Here is a 16736-nt window from a genome sequence, read left to right as displayed (position 1 = left end):
TCATCTCAATATATGTAGAGAAGTGAAGCATTTGACAAAATACAGCATCTCTTCATGTTCAAAACACTAGAAAAACTATGGATAGTAGGAATATACTCAACATTGAAAAGCTATCTGTGCTAAGCACAAGACCAACATAATTCTAAATGGAGAAAATTGAAAGCATTCCCTCTAAAAACTGGAACAAGACAGGGATGCCCTCTTTCACCACTGTATTCAACATAGTTCTTGAAATTCTAGCCAGAGCAATCAGATGAAAGAAATTAAAGAGATGAATAGGAAAAGAACTCAAACTATCACTATTTGCTGATGACAAGATTCTGTACTTAGAAGATCCAAAAAAATCCACCAGAAAACTTCTAGAACTAATACATGAATTCAGCAAAGTAGCAGACTATAAAATCAATACCCATAAATCAAATGTATTTTAATACATCAGTGATGAATCTTCTGAAATAGAAATTAGGAAAACTACCGCATTCACAATAGCCTCAAAAACAATAAAATACTTGAGAATCAATCTAACAAGAGGTGAAAGACCTCTACAATGAAAACTACAGAATACTAAAGAAAGAAACTGAAGAAGATCTTAGAAGATGAGAAGATCTCCCATGATCTTGGATAAGCAGAATTAATATTATCAAAATGGCCATACTACCAAAACGGCTATACAGATTTAATACAATTCCTATTTAAAAGCCCAATGACATTCTTCATAGAACTAGAAGAAACAATCATGAAATTCATTTGGAAAAATAAGAAACCCAGAATAGCCAAACCAATCCTTAGCAAGAAGAGTGAAGCAGGATGCATCACAATACTAGAGCTTAAACTATACTGCAGATCCATAGTAACAAAAACATTATAGTATTGACACAAATAGACACCTCGACCAGGGGTATAGAATAGAAGACACAGAGAAAAACCCATATAAATACAGTTATCTCACACCAGACAAAGGCACCAAGAACATACATTGGAGAAAAGATAGCCTTTTCAACAAACAGTGCTGGGAAAGCTGGAAATCCATATGTAGTAAAATTAACTAGATCAAAGATTTAGGCACTAGAACAAAGACCTTAGGCCTAATAGAAGAAAAAGTAGGCTCAAGTCTTCATCATGTCCCGTAGGACCTGGTTACCTTAACATGACTCCTAAAGCACGAAAAGTAAAATTAAGAACCAACAAATGGAATGGATTCAAAATAAAAAGTTTCTTCTCAGCAAAGGAAACAATCAATAATGCGAAGAAAGAGCCTACAGGATGGGAAAAAAATCTTTACACACACACTTCAGATAGAGCACTAATCTCCAGGATATATAAAGAACTCAAAAAACTTTAACACCAATAAATAAATAACCCAATCAATAAATGGGTTAAGGAACTGAACAGACACTTCACAAAAGAAAAAATAGAATCTATCAACAAACCTATGGAAAATGTTCATTATCTCTAGTAATAAGAGAAATGAAAATCAAAACTACTCTACTATTTCATTTCACTCCATGGCAATTATCAAGAATACAAGCAATAATAAGTGATGGTGAGGATGTGTAGGAAATGGTACACTCATTCATACATTACTGGTAGGACTGAAAATTGGTGCAATCACTTTGGAAAGCAGTATGAAGATTCCTCAGAAAACTTGTAATGGAACAACCATTTATTTGACCCAGCTATCCCACTCCTCAGTTTATACCCAAAGGACTTAAAATCAGCATACTACAGTGACACATCAATGTTATAGCAGCTCAATTCACAATAGCTAAACTATGAAATCAACCTAGATGCCCTTCAACAGATGAATGGATAAAGAAAATGTGCTACATATACACAATGGGATATTACACAGTCCTAAAGAAAAATGAAATTATGGAATTTGCAGGTAAATGGATGGAACTAGAGAATATCAAGCTAAGTGAAATAAGCCAATCTCAAAAAACCAAAGGCCAGATGTTTTCTCTGATAGGTGGATGCTGATCCATAGTGGAGTGTGGGGTGGGGTTAGGGAAGAATGAAGGAACTTAGGACTGTGCAGAGGGCAGTGAGGAGAGGGGTGGGGCTGTGGGGATGAGAAGGACAGCAGAATGAGACATTATTACCCTATATACAGGTATGGTTACACTATTGGTGTGACTCTGCACCATGTATAGCCAGAGGAATGAGAAGATGTGCTCCATTTGTATACATAATGTATCAAAATGCATTCTACTGTCATGTATAACTAATAGAATAAATTTAAAAAATAGAAGGGAGACCAGTGGAATATAGGAAGGGCATCAAGGGGAAGTACTTGGGAATGAAATTGATCAAATTATACTGTTTTATTCTATGCATATATGAATATATTTTAACAAATTCCACCATTATGTATAATTATAATATGCCAATAAAAAGGAAAACATTTTAAACTATCAAAAAAAATATACTCTTATGCTGAAGGATGTGTACTATGGTAGAAGAACATGCTGATATTCCTTTAGTAGAGACTGGCAATATGTGGTTAAACCCGGGAACTGCATCTGTTTGTTTGTTTGTTTGTTTGTTTTTTTCTTTTTTGGGTACTGGGGATTGAGCTCAAGGACACTCAACCACTGAGCCACATTTCTAACCCTATTTTTAGTATCTTATTTAGAGACAGGGTCTCACAGAGTTGCTTAGTGCCTTGCTTTTGCTGAGACTGGCTTTGAACTCTATATCCTCCTGCCTTAGCCTCCAAGCTGCTGGGATAAAGGCCTGTGCCATTGCACCTGACTTGCATCTGCTTTTTGACTCAGCACTTGTAGGAATGTATTCTAGAAAGATATTCTAATAGGGAAGTAATATAATAACCATTGCAATTCACTGAAGCCGTGCTTATAATAGTACAAACTGGAATCCAACAATATGGACAGATTGAATAGAGTTTGCTAGAGTCATCTGATGGAATGACAAGCAGCCTAACTAAAAAGGAAAAGTTGTCTGTAAAAACCCATTGAGTGAAAAGAAGCAGAATATATGAGAGAATAGTTCCTTAATTCTAATTACGTTAATAACTCTGATCTTCAAGTTTCCTCTTCAGACCTTGAGATTGACATCTCTAGGTGACAATGACATCACATAGGTGACCTCTATGCACTATGAGGCAAATGAGCAAATACTCCAAAAGAAAAAGGAAGTTAAGCGCCCCTGGGTTCTAGAATCTTGGTCCATCAAATACCTGCCACCCTGTTTGTTTGTTTTTCAATATTTATTTTTTAGTTGTAGTTGGGCACAATACCTTTATTTTATTTATTTATCTTTATGTGGTATTGAGGATCAAACCCAGGGCCTCGCATGTGCTAGGTGAGTGTTCTACCGCTGAGCCACTACCCCAGCCCTACCCTGTTTGTTTTGATGCCCTCAAAGCGTTGCTTTTAATTCTTAAGTTTGGTCTTACACTTGCTTTTAACAGTAAGGTTGTTCTGACACAAACTGTTGTACAATAGCCAGAAGCAAACACCAAATTGGATTATATTTAAGTGCATATTAATTATTACTAAAATAGAAAATTGCTTTTAAGTTTTATCTGTTTTGTGGATATTGTTTTTTTTTTAAGTAGGGTTTTATCACCTGAGTGTGTTGGTGCACACCTGTAATCCCAGCTACTCAGGAAGTTAGGTGCCCCTAGATTCAAGCCCTAGTACAAAACAAAGGTGGTGGTGGTGGTGGGGGGGTTGCATCATATTTTATATATTACTTAAAACATTATTTATAATCATTTACTTTTCTAAATGCTCAGTATCATTAATGATTTCATAAACAACCTTCAAGTTAAATGTTTTTTTTATTCTAAATTTAATACAAAACTGAATTTAATCCAAAAGTATGCTTATTGTATTTTCAGATTATACTGGTACATATTTGGGGAAAAAATCACTTCACATTACAAACAAGTTTCTTTAACACACTGTGAATTAGGCATAAAAGTAAGTGAAAAGATCTATTATTTGAGTATCAGGTAGGAAAAAAAAAAGAACTTAAAAGGGAGAGTTAATCTGGATGGACCAAGGTGGCCAATTTCCAAAGCACTAGCGAATCCACTAGTTGTCATCAGATTTAGAAATTCTGAATCAGGACTGCTTCCTAAGTGTTCATAAATAGGGAATTAGTCAAGTCCTCAACACTGAAGAGCAAACTTCTTTGCATCTTATGACACTCCTTTTTCCATTTCCAAATGTGGCAGTTGTCATCTATTCATTTCGTTTACACACAAGGCATGTCTTCATGTTCTATGAGAAAAACAAAAATCACCAGGTGCAGCTGCCACAAATTTCCATTCCCACATCAATAAGGTAAACCAAGTCACAAACCAGCCTTCTACTTTTCCCTCCTCTCTGTAGATTGGCCTTCATGCCTGCCTGGGCAATGACCATCTGTACCTAGATGCCATCTTCTCGTCTTCATAGGACACTTATTTCACCATTAGGCTGCTTCCTCCCACTTCTTCAGCCTCTGCTTTCTTGTCTCTCTCTCCCCTTTTTTTTTTCCTCGCTGGACATACTCCCCATCAAGAGACTCTTTAGACTCAAATCTCCCTGTAATCTGATGCTTTTCAAATTTCATGCCTCTATTAGTGTATTGTAAAATAATTGAATGTTCACCAAAATATATATTTAGATATAATAGTATGAAACCTACAAATACGTGCAACATATATATTCTAAACAAGAACTTTCTAGGTTGTGGAAAATACTCCAGACAATTAAGTTGAGTGACAGCTAGTGGCAAGGGTGTAATGAGGGTCTGTGTTGACTGGGAACTAGCCAGCCATTTACTCTCCTGCTCACTGGTGGCCCATCTGATGTTTAAGATGGGATCATAATTGTATCAGGAAAGTTCATATTTTATGGTTTAATTTTATGTCATTATACTTTACAGTTAATTGGGAAATGAAGTTTAAAAGAAATTTATCCTCTGTTGGCAAAGGCAGCAAGACTTTCCACCAAGATTTGGCTATGAGTTAACAACTTTCAATGTGGGTTTTGTTTTGTTTTGGATGAGGTACAATTTTTACAAGTGTTTAACTGTGATAATTGTACACATTAATCAAATTTATACAAAGTGTTCTTAAGAAGAATTCATTATTAGAAGAAATAAAGATGTAGAAATCACAGAAACCTGTTCTGTTTGAATTGCCAGATCTGGACGTGTATACAGTGACAACACAAGAAAAAAAATGTTTCTTCTAATATTCTTTCATATGAAAACTTGAGATCTCCCCAATTCCCCCCTGCCAAAAAAAAAAAAAAAATCTTGGAACTACAGCAAGCAAAACTTGTTGATAAGGCCCTCAAATATTTTCAAAGAAAGGAAAAAAAAAGATATAACTTCATCAAAACAAAATTTCATATTGGTTAATGAAAGCATCATTTCATATTCTAATTGCATATGTGTGTGTTGTGAAAGAGAAAATTGCTTAAGTACTTGCTGAAAAAATTATTCTCTGCACACATGGATGAGATGAATATGATTCTTGATAAATCAGCTATGAAATTTACAACTAGACTTCTAGTGATAACGTAGTCTTAACAGATTTATAGTTCTACAGGACATATAGAAGTGAATTAATACTTATTAGGCAGACAGATGGTGTGAGGCCACTTCAGAGCACTAATATTGTGCTTGCTTCAGCAGCACATGTACTAAAACTGGAACAATAAAGAGAAAATTAGCATGGCCCCTGCGCAAGGATGTCATGCAAATTTGTGAAACATTGCATATTAAAAAAGAGCACTAACATTTCAAGTGATTAACATGTTCACTTTATGCAAAATATATAGGACATGATGACTTTTATAAAGTGTTTTTGTGTTGTTCATATTTAATCTAGCACATAATTGGTTAAGTAATTTAATAGAATTGGAAAACACATTATATGAAAAACAGATTCAGCTGGAAAATTGTAATAGAATTGCAAATTTGTTAAGAAGTAAACATAACCATAAAACATAGTAGGGTAATTAAAAGTATTCTTAGAAACTACTATTGATATTATTATTCAGAACCCATATTTCATACGTTCTAAAGATTTTGGTGTTCTAAGGATTCTACCAATCCTCCTAAACTTGAAAATGAGAGTAATGATAATTAAACAATTTAAGGAAATTTTCACTTTTCTGTACGTCTTGTTCCAACATTGGAGCTATGGCTGCGATTGGTAGTGTCTGACCAAGCCCTCCTCCCTTTGCCATAGAAACAGAACTGTGGCTGGACTCTGGGAGACTGGGATAGATTGTCATACACAGGCAGATTTCTGCAACTCTGTCTTCAACAGAAGACGATGGAAGAAGGAATTTATGTGACTTGGGCTCTGAGGCATGGATTTCTCTATGTGCCTAGGGCCCATTCAGGTCACACAGATGAGAATAACTCCTTGTGGGATGGCGAAGCAGTAACATGCAAGCAGCACATTCCTGGAATGAGCTCCTGGACCTCTGCACCAACCTACACCACTTGGGCCTTAGTTTAAGTTAGAAATCAGTGTAACCCACTGTCTTGTTGGGTCTTTGTTAGAGCAGCTAAGCATTTCCATTTCACTAACTTACATATACATGATATCATAGTGAAGGTCGGGCTTCTACAAGCAAAGTACTAAGTTATATGAGCTCAGGAATGGGAGCCACACTTTTCTGTTGCAAAAGCAATCTCATTTGATTCACATTTGGAAGATATTTCAGCAAAAGTTAGCACAAGAACTCCTATTGTTGACATTGTTAATGAACTGAATTTGGATTTATAGGGATAAAATAATATATACTGCAAGGTATTAGATATATGTAAAAGTTACAAAATACATTTAAAATAATCACCACAGTCACTATGTATCATCAACATTTTGCAACACATGAAGAAAACAGTATTAAATAGTGGCGTATAATTAAAGAGAATAATCATACTACAAGTCTCTACTTCAAAGTTTAATCATTTCCAAAAAATAAAAATGAAATATTATATGTAAAAATGTGGATGTGTAACCGATGTGATTCTGCAATCTGTATACGGGGTAAAAATGGGAGTTCATAACCCACTTGAATCTAAAGTATGTCAAGAGCTATGTAATGTTTTGAACAACCAATAAAAAAAGAAATATTATGGAAGGCATTTTGATAAATGATCCATTTGTTTTCCAAAATCCTGAAAAATCTATAGTTGAGTTAAAGTCAACTTCCAGGCTGGGGATGTAGCTCAGGGGTAGAGCATTTGCCTAGCATGCACCAGGCCCTGTGTTCAAGCCCCAACATCACCCACACATACACACTGATGCCGAAAGAAGAAAGCTAATAACTGCTACTTTCTTTGAATACATTGAAATGTGATTATAAATTTATCATCATTTTGGATTAAGATTAGAGAATTCTTATTGATGAATAGTTTATTGTCATTAATAATATCCACAAAAATTTAAATGTGTTAGCCAGAATTTTTAAGCAACAAAACTAAAAACATGGAAAAGAATAGGCATTAAATATAAATCGCCGTGAATATACATGTAACATTGTCCTCATACCCCAGCCTGGAATGATTTTAGGAATAGGCAAATGTGACTGCTGTAATAGTAATCCTTATGATACATAGTAACTATTGCTTTATAAATAAAACTTTTATTTCAGTTTTTAACCTATATATGTACACATGTGTATACTGGATAGCAATACAAAGCATGTTTTCCGCTGTGAGTTGTAGGGAAAATGTTCGAAGGTGTTCACTTTCCTTTACAGTCAACTTTAGGAGTGGGATATTTATTCACGTGATTCCACCTGCTCTTTGTCCTCTGCAGCCGGGCTCTTGCCCCAGGAACCTAACCCATCTCTCAAATCCATTCCATCCTTCCTTGTGTCTACCTTTGTCCTTTCTGTGACCGTTCATGTGTTTGCTGACTTTGAATCTCATTTTTATACCACCTTTTAAAAAAGTAACATTTTTGTAATTATAAAAGTAAAACTTTTTAATGAAAAATAAACTTACCCATAGCTTCACTGGAGATCATCACTGTTAATATTTTTATGTATTTCAGCTTTATATAGATTATGTATTTTAAATTTGTGTGTATATCTATATCAAATATTTAAATATAAAATTGGGGTGGTTTAGTGTACAGAAGTACATAGCAATTCACAATTTGCTTATTACTGCATATAGTAGAAACTGTTTTTTATATCATTCAGTATCTCTCTGTCCCATTATCCTAAAGCTACATAGTATCCTGCTCAGTGGATACCTCACAAGTTATCTCTCCATTTCCCTGTTGATGGACATGCGGGTAGTTTTCATTTGTTTGTAATTAAAAGAAGCATTGAAATGCTTGTACAAAAATCTTCATTCATTTCAATAATCACTTCCTTAGGATGAATTCTCATACGAGGGAATAACTGGGCCAGCACCATCCAGAGTCCCTCTAGGAATGTGACTGACTACAGTCCCACCAGCACCCAAGACATGAGAGGACCTTATTGACAGCTCCTTACTAACAATGGCATGAAAAATAACAGTTTCAAAGCACCAATTAAAAATAAAGCAATAAGGGCTGGGGCTGTAGCTCAGTGGTAGAGCGCCTGCCTCATCCGTGTGAGGCACTGGGTTCAATCCTCAGCACCACATAAAAATAAATAAATAAAGATATTGGGTCCACTATAACTAAAAGAATATTTTTTAAAAGTTTTTTTTTTAAAAAAATAAAGCAATGAATGGAAGGAAGGACGAGTAGAGCAGAGGAAGGGAAGCTGGGAGAAGAAGAGGATGGCAAAGAGGAAGCACTGGGAACTGAGGTGGAACAAATTATATCCCATGCATGAATGATGATGCCAAAACGAACCCCATATTACACAGAACTATAATGTACTAATAAAATCATTTTAAAAATAAATCTAACTTTTTAATAGATTTGTAATATATTTTGATATATGATATAGTTGCGATGGATGTGTTTTTCTGAATAGTCAAATTGACTAATAAAAATAGCAGCTTACTTAAAAATTTGTGCTCTTGGGGCTGGGGCTCTAGCTTAGTGGTAAAGCACTTGCCTCACATGTATGAGGCACTGGGTTTGATCCTCTGCACCACATAAAAATAAAGACATTGTGTGTCCATCTACAACTAAAAATTTTTTTTAAGTTGGTGTTCTTTTGAGAAGCAGCTGCTTGTACAGTTTTTTTTTTTTGTAGGTTAATCATTTTATTTCTTCATTGATTTTTTTCCTTTCTTCCTTTTTTTTTTTTAAAGTCAGAGATTGAACCCAGGGGTACTTAATCACTGAGTCACATCCCAGCCTTTTTTATATATATTTTATTTTGTGACAGGGCCTTGCTAAGTTGCTGAGGCTGGTTTTAAACTTGCAGTCCTCCTGCCTCAGCCTCCTAAACCACTGGGATTACAGACATTAGCATGGTGTTCGGCATTTTTTTTTTTTTAATAGCAGTTTAGAAAAGTTATTTAAACCTTTATCTCTGACATTATCATAAATATTTCCTGGTTTGTAGGTTAAGTAAACTTGTGATTTTAATTATAAAAATAATAAATAATTTTAAATGGACTCAAAAATGTAAGTCTATATAAAATTAAAAGAATTTTCCTCTTTCTTCCTTTAATTTGTTTATTAATTTTGTATGAAACTTTTGGCTTAAAGTCTTTAACTTGCCAAATCTATTGAAATTTCTTTTTTCTTTTCTCTCCCTTTTCCTCCATACCCCTTCCCTGCTCCCCACCCCAACCCTCTTCAGTTTCTGCCCTAGCTGGTTTGATAGAAATCTTAATGCACTAAGATAAGTGTATTCACTTACATTTTCTTCTAAACCTTTTGTGGCTTAGCATTTAAATCTAACTTTTTAATAGATTTGTAATGTATTTTGATATATGATATAGTTGTGATGGATGTGTTTTTCTGAATAGTTAATATGCAATTTTTAAAAAATTTTTTTAGTTGTCAATGGACCTTTATCTTACTTATTTATATGCAGTGCTGAGAATCGAACCCAGTACCTCACACATCCTAGGCAAGAGCTCTACCACTGAGCCACACCCCAGTCCCCCAAAATGTGATTTAACATTAATATACTATGTGCTATAGTGTTTGACTTTTTATTTATTTATTTATTTTCACTGCAAACCTTTCTTCAAATGATGGCTTCATTGGCTGTGTGGGTGATAGTTAGAGGGATTTGGGGGAACTGTGAATTTGCAAGTTTTGCCTCCTCAGTTCCCAGGACTTACAGTATCCCCTGCCTGCTGGACACCCTGCTTTGGCACTTTGGCACTCCTTTCCCTGGCTACCCTCCCAGTCCTTGGATTTCTGACTTCCTTCTAGCCTCCTCAGGTATTTACTCCTCTGCCCGTCACTTGACGGCTAGGGCCCTCCTACTCACAGCAACCAAACCCTAGGCATCAACAATGCTATATGCTTAATGACTTTAAATTCCTCCTTTCCATCATAGACCCCCATCCTGAGTTCCTATCCATAAGTAAAATGAGATACCCAAGAGGTATCTCATTTTCATTTCAACCTGACCATGTTTAAAACTGAACTCAATAACTCCTCCATTCCAAACTCTTCTTTTCCTTCTCTCTTCTTTAACTAGAGAATGAGGCAACTGTGGCCCCAATGTCCTACACAAGGAAACTGGAAATTGTCTCTTATGCTACCACCACTCCTCCATTAAATGCTATCTATTGCTTCTATGCTCTAAATGTCTCTTATATTTTCTTCCCACTTATAAAAGGTCTTATTTTTTTTCCCCTAGATTGCTGCAAACGTTCCTTCTGTTCTCCCAGGTGCTAGTCTACCTCTTCTCTGCAGTCCATCATCCTCACTACCACTACAGTTACATTTCTTTCTTTTTTTAAAAAAAAAAAAAAAAAAAAAACTTTTTTAGTAGTTGATGGACCTTTACTTTATTTGCTCATTTATATGTGGTGCTGAGACTCCAACCCAGTGCCTCACATGTAGGAGGCAAGTGCTCTACCGCTGAGCTACAACTCCAGCCCCCACTACAGTTACATTTCTAAGGAAAATCATATCTCACTCCAGTCAGAATGGCAATTATCAAGAATACAAGTAACAATAAATGGTGGTGAGGAGGAGGGGGAAAGGTACACCCATACATTGCTGGTGGGACTGCAAATTGGTGCAACCACTCTGGAAAGCAGGATGGAAAACTTGGAATGGAACCACCACTCCTCATATATACTGGAAGAACTTAAAAATCAGCATCCTACAGTGACGAGGCCACATCAATGTTTGTAGCAGTTCAATTCACAATGGCTAAACTGTGGAATCAACCTAAGTGCCCTTCAACAGATGAATGGATAAAGAAGAATTACACAGGGTACTTTCAAAATTTGAGGCCCCGACTCATTCAAGCTAAATGGCTTCAATGAAAAGGTGCTGGTGCGCCCCCTTTCTCAGAGGAAAAAATTTCAGTGCAAGAGTGGTAGGGAAGAGGAGGAAAGAAATTTTTAAAAGGCCTTTGCATTCAGGACGTGTTTGGGTGCAGCTCTTGTTGGCTGGAAGTCACCTGCCTCCCTGGGCCTGGTTTCATGTCCACACACTGGGCATTAGACTGTAACACCACACACAGCCGCTCACGTCTTGGCCCTATGCTCCCTGAGGCAGGAGCACACAGCCTGTTCACGGTGGCATCCCCCAGCGTGACACAGGTAGTGGCCCAGAGGGCTGTTCACCACTGAGTGAATGCATATATTTTCTGGTGAGGACTCAGGGATGCAGCAGGCGCGGCGCCTGCACGGCGTTGCGGAGTCGGGGGTCGGGGCTGGGCCACCCCAGCTCAGCCCAAAGCAGCGGTCGGCGCGTGTGGGAGGCCAGGACCGAGGCCCCTCCCTGTCTGCTGCCCGCAGCCCACTAGGAGCTCCCAGGGGCTGAGCCCGGCTCCCGCCCGGCGGGCGAGCCAGCTCCGGACGTCCGCCTCCACCTTTCCGCGAAGCCTCGGTGTCCCTGCCCGCCTACACCGCAGGGTCAGCGGCCGCGGCCTCCAGCCTCCGGCCCCGGCCCCGGCCCGCCGCAGCCGCCACCATCGCCACCACCGCCACCGCCGCCGCGGCGCGGAGCCGAGCGCACCTGACCCTGGCGGGCGGGCGGGGCGCCGGGGCGGGGCGGTGGGACTGACGTGGCCCGCGGCATGGAGCGGGCGTGATTCATCAGCGGGCTGGGGACGAGCGCAGTGGCCGCCTAGGCGCCCAGGACCAGGCAGCGGCGGCTGCGTCCCCGGCCCGGCTGGCCAACGCTCTCTCCCTGTCGGCGGCCCGGCCCCGGGAAGGTCAAGATGGAAGAGATCCTGAGGAAGCTGCAGAGGGAAGCGTCCGGGAGCAAGTACAAAGCCATCAAGGAGAGCTGCACCTGGGCCCTGGGTAAGCGCGCCGAGCCGCGGGCAGGGAGAGCGCCCGGCACCTGCTCCCGCCGCGGGAGGGCCGCGCTAGCACTGCCCAAAGGGCCCCTGGGCTTGCGGGGCTGTTCGCCGTGCGTGGGTTATGGATGCTTGTCGCGCAATAGCGAGAGTTGCCTCGGTGAAATGATGTGGGATAGGAGAAGCTTGGCTGGGGCGTGGGCATCCCAGCTGCCTCCCATCTAGTCTTTATCTTCTCCCAAACCTTAACCGGGAGCCGCTGTCCTTCCCGGGTCCCCAGCACCCTGGACAACTGTCACCCCTTGCCGAGAGTTAGGACCCCAAGCCGGTGCGAATGTAAGGCCCTGATTTCGAAGCGCCTGTAGGGAAGAAGGAAGTTAAACCAACAACCCAGATCTCAAACATTGGCGTGTGGAACCAGGAAGGAAAGATTAAGCTTTAATTTGCTTTTCCTGAGAGACGCCAGCTTGCTAAGTATTAGCTTTCGTGGTTATGGTGGATGGAAAATTACATATGGGAAGAATTGCCCGTTACCTCTGCAATTCTGTTGTGATCTGCCTTTCAGACAGGTGGGATTTTAGATTTGTTAGCTGTGCTAGCATTGAAATAAGTTCCAGGTAGCAAATTGGCGTTTTCCATCTCTGGTTGCAGAACTCAGCAGCAGAAAGAAACGGAATGACATACCAGTTGTCAAGAATTTGGGTAATCAGAATGGTAATAGAGATCAGGAGCATAATTTGAGTGATACTGATGCTTCTTAAATAGAAAAGCCTGAGAAGAAACCAAGAACAGCTCTGTGGGCCCCTCGCCTTGCCTTGCCCATGCTTGTATGTGATGCTTCAGTAACCACTATATTAAAAAATAGAATTCCTTTCCTTGGGAATCAAGAGACAGTCCATGCTTGTCATGACACTGTGTTGTGTGATAGACCAAAAAGAGAAAAGAGAAGTGCCATCAGCCTTTCCACTAAACGTAGAATTCTGATAGCATTTCAGGGCACTCTGTTAGTGTTTAGAAGGTCTTAATTCACATTATGTTTGGGTGTGTGTACAATCATAGCAGCATCAGTTTTTGCTTAACCTGTGCATATTGTCACAGAATGGTCTGGAGTATTGTCTAGGAAGTTTATCTTGTACATAGAGCCAGCACTTGACCATTGTAGTTTACCATTAAAGAAAAATGGATTCAATATCTGAGAGCAGCAAGGCTCTTAAAGCCACAGGACTATTTTTTGCATTGCTATTGTCATTCAGCAGTGATTCAGAGCTAGATTCCCAAATGCCTCTAATGAAGGGTCACAGATGGCTGGGTAACATAATAAAGCAGGGCCTGACTGTGCACTAAACATGTCATTCCTAGTATTCATTATTATTTTGCTATAAATTAAGCAGATTTAGATAAACAAGGTAAAGAGAGTGATCTAGTATGTTTAATAAGTTTGACATTTGATGCTCAACATCTTGCTAAGTTAAATTACAATGTTGTAGCACTTAGGCCCTAAAAGTCACAGATGAAGCATAGAGCTAAGACAGGTATATTTCTGTGTCAACCCCAAATCCAGCCTGACTGTAAGGGTAGACATAGTTCCTTTCTCAGTGATTTTTCTGAAATAAACAACACAACAGGGAATTGCATGAAATAGTTAAGTAACAGTGCAGAGCACTCATATGTACCTTGGAATGAGCAAATCGGGAAAGCAGGCCAAAGAAGGGGGGATGAATATAAGGTCAGGATGTGAGGGGGATTGATGTGAGCTGGAGGGCTTTTGAAGTAGGTTTCACTTGAAGAATAGGTAGGCTGTTCTTTTTTCCTCGCTTATTTATTTAGCAAACATTATTGAGACCTCTACTGTATGAGCATGAGATATAAGGATGAATGAAATGCTTCCTGGAAAGAGTTAGTTAGAAGGGCCGGTGCAGGGAAAATGAAGCGTAAACAAAGGCAAGGGAGATGGTTTCCCACTCCAGTCCCTTTCTGTTGCCCCATCAATGTTTCCACCACAAAACGCTCATCACTACTCAACCCCATGATTTCTTTATAGATTCACATGTAAACATCTTAGAATGCATTTCAGAATCTATCCCCAGAGTCATTCCCTTTTAATCATTCCCTTGCCAAGAGCTCAAGGACCCAGGGGCAGTCAGCAGCGGCATTTGTTGGACACGCTGCAAAACATACTTCTCTACCTTTGCCTATGCTAGTCCTTCTGCCAAGAATTCCCTTCCCTGACTCTCCAAGGCCCAGCTCACACACAAAGCATTTCCTGTGCTCCTCAGTTGCTCTGCTGGGTTCAGAGTCCTGCCCTCACAATTCTCTTAGAGAACAGTTACGACTTTGGATCATAGAGTTGGTGTACGTACAAATACTCTGTTAGGGAAGAAGAATTGAGAAATATGCTGCGTGCAAGAAATCAAACAAATTAAAGTCAACTTAAGCTAAACACAGTTTACTTGTTCCATCCATTAAAGAACAGAAGAACAGCTGTGGGTTCAGTTTGATTCAGAAATTCTCAAGGTTTTGTCTTGCTCTTTATGGATTGATCAACATGCTCTGCATGGATATCCACTATTGTGCTCATGAGTCACCACGCTTAGATCATCTCATGAAAAAGGGTCATCATCCACTTAGGCCATTGTGGGAGATGATGGAGCTCCCTCCCTCACCTAGACCATCATGGGAGAGAGAGGTCCTCTCCTACCTAGGCCATCTTGGGAGAGAAAGATGCTCCCTTACCAAGGCCATCATGAGACAGACAGGCCCTCCCCTACCTAGAACATCATGAGACAGAGGGGCCCTCCCCCACGTAGGCCATCTCAAGATGGAGGGCCTCTTCCAGTCACTCCTGCCTGGTCCTTAGCGTTTTCTTATTCTCCCCTTGTCCTGATGGGTCACAGGCAGTCCTCCAGCCAAGGAATGCAGTGGCTGACTGGCTAAACCCACGCCGTGAGTCTGACTGAAATCCAGGGTCAGCGAAAGACGGTTTCCTCAAAGCAAAATTAGAGTGCTGCTGAGAGGCGGGAGAGTGGATGCTGGTCAGTCAGGCCAACACGTCCATGGGGCAGCCAACTCTGGGCACCAGCACTGTTGCTTCTGCTTTCCTGGTGGCTTCTGCATGTACAGCATGAGAGGCAGATGTTCAAAAAATTCTTTAGTGACTAGTTTGGACTTCAGTGGTATTCATCTTTATTTATTTATGAGAGCTCTATGTGTTCATTTCAGAATATTGGAAAATATTAGAATAATATAAAGAAAAAATAAAAATCACCTGTATTCTCAGCACCCAGAGATAATGCTGTAGACAGTTTAAGAGCTTTCCCTTTTGCAAAGGGTCAGGACACAGCTAGTGAATTGTCATTTGTTTTTCAACTCCAGCATTTTCTTTGTTATTTTTTTCTTTAATGCATTTTTAACTTGAGCATTTTCTTCTACTTTGTCATAACACTTCTCTGAAAATCAATGTTCTTAACGGTTGTGGAATAAGTAGCAAGGGATATGTGTGCAGCACCTCTTTATTTAGTGCCATCTGGATTCTCTCTTGTCAGTGGGGAATGGCCTAACCAGAGAGTTGCAAAGAATGAGTAGGTTGGGAGTAAGCTCCGGCAGAGCCTCAGAGAATGGTTTTTTCCTTCAGGAACCTGCAGTTCTAGAGGCCTATGCACTGGGACATAGTGGAGGAAATAGAATGGTAGAGAGTTGTTTCTGGAAGGGACTATGCCCTTGTTTTAGAAGTACTTCTAATATTTTACAGGTATCAGGAGACTTATGTGGAATGAATTTGGAAAATAAAGGAGAGGGGAGAGAAAATTAGAGGCAGGAACCCCAGCTAGGAGAAGGAGGATCATCTATCCAACCACTTCCATCCACCTACCCACCTCCTTTTCCTTCCCACCACAGGTTCTATTACCCTCACAGACAGACTCCTTAACAGGTGCCTCACTTTCTACTCACCCTTGGTCTTGCTCTGGTCAGCCTTTCCCCTCATTAATAAGACTGGATGCTGCTGGGTGCTCACATTACCTGAGGTTACCCAGATTATTACAGCCTCGAGCTGCTATTTCCACTGGTCGAACACTTCCATGCCCATGGCTTTGGCCCAGTCTCTGAGAATATGAAGCCTGCACTTCTACAATTAGTGCACACCTGTGCTTTGACATCCGGCCCCAGCGCAGCCACCTACTCAACATCTCTACTTGAGTGGCCAAAGGCACTTGAGCTTAACAAAGTTCAAAGGGGCATGTGCTCTTCCCCACTCCCACCCCCTCCCCAAATCCCATTTATTCCTGATTCTCCTAACTGCCTGCCCAGTTGTTTAAACCTAAAACTTAAAATCATCCTTGATCCATTTTTGTACCTTGCTATTAC

The 16736-nt window shown here is 39.9% G+C and overlaps 1 protein-coding gene and 1 non-coding gene across 2 annotated transcripts in view; both read left to right on the top strand.

Annotated features, from left to right (window-relative positions):
- Positions 1 to 5639: 5639 nt before the first annotated feature.
- Positions 5640 to 5746, top strand: LOC114095351 (U6 spliceosomal RNA). The gene has a single exon (XR_003583239.1). It is a non-coding gene; the product is annotated as a U6 spliceosomal RNA (small nuclear RNA).
- Positions 5747 to 12293: 6547 nt separating this feature from the next.
- Positions 12294 to 16736, top strand: part of Arfgef3 (ARFGEF family member 3) — a 159832-nt gene continuing 155389 nt past the window's right edge. The window contains exon 1 of the mRNA XM_027938466.2: positions 12294 to 12378. Within this exon, the coding sequence (XP_027794267.2) occupies positions 12294 to 12378 (85 nt within the window). The remainder of the gene's footprint in view (positions 12379 to 16736) is intronic.

The sequence above is a fragment of the Marmota flaviventris genome, chromosome 6, assembly GCF_047511675.1.
Source record: "Marmota flaviventris isolate mMarFla1 chromosome 6, mMarFla1.hap1, whole genome shotgun sequence".
NCBI classification, from domain to species: Eukaryota; Metazoa; Chordata; class Mammalia; order Rodentia; family Sciuridae; genus Marmota; species Marmota flaviventris.
The sequence above is the reverse complement of the archived record's forward strand: the minus strand, read 5'-3'. Positions and strand labels throughout refer to the sequence as shown.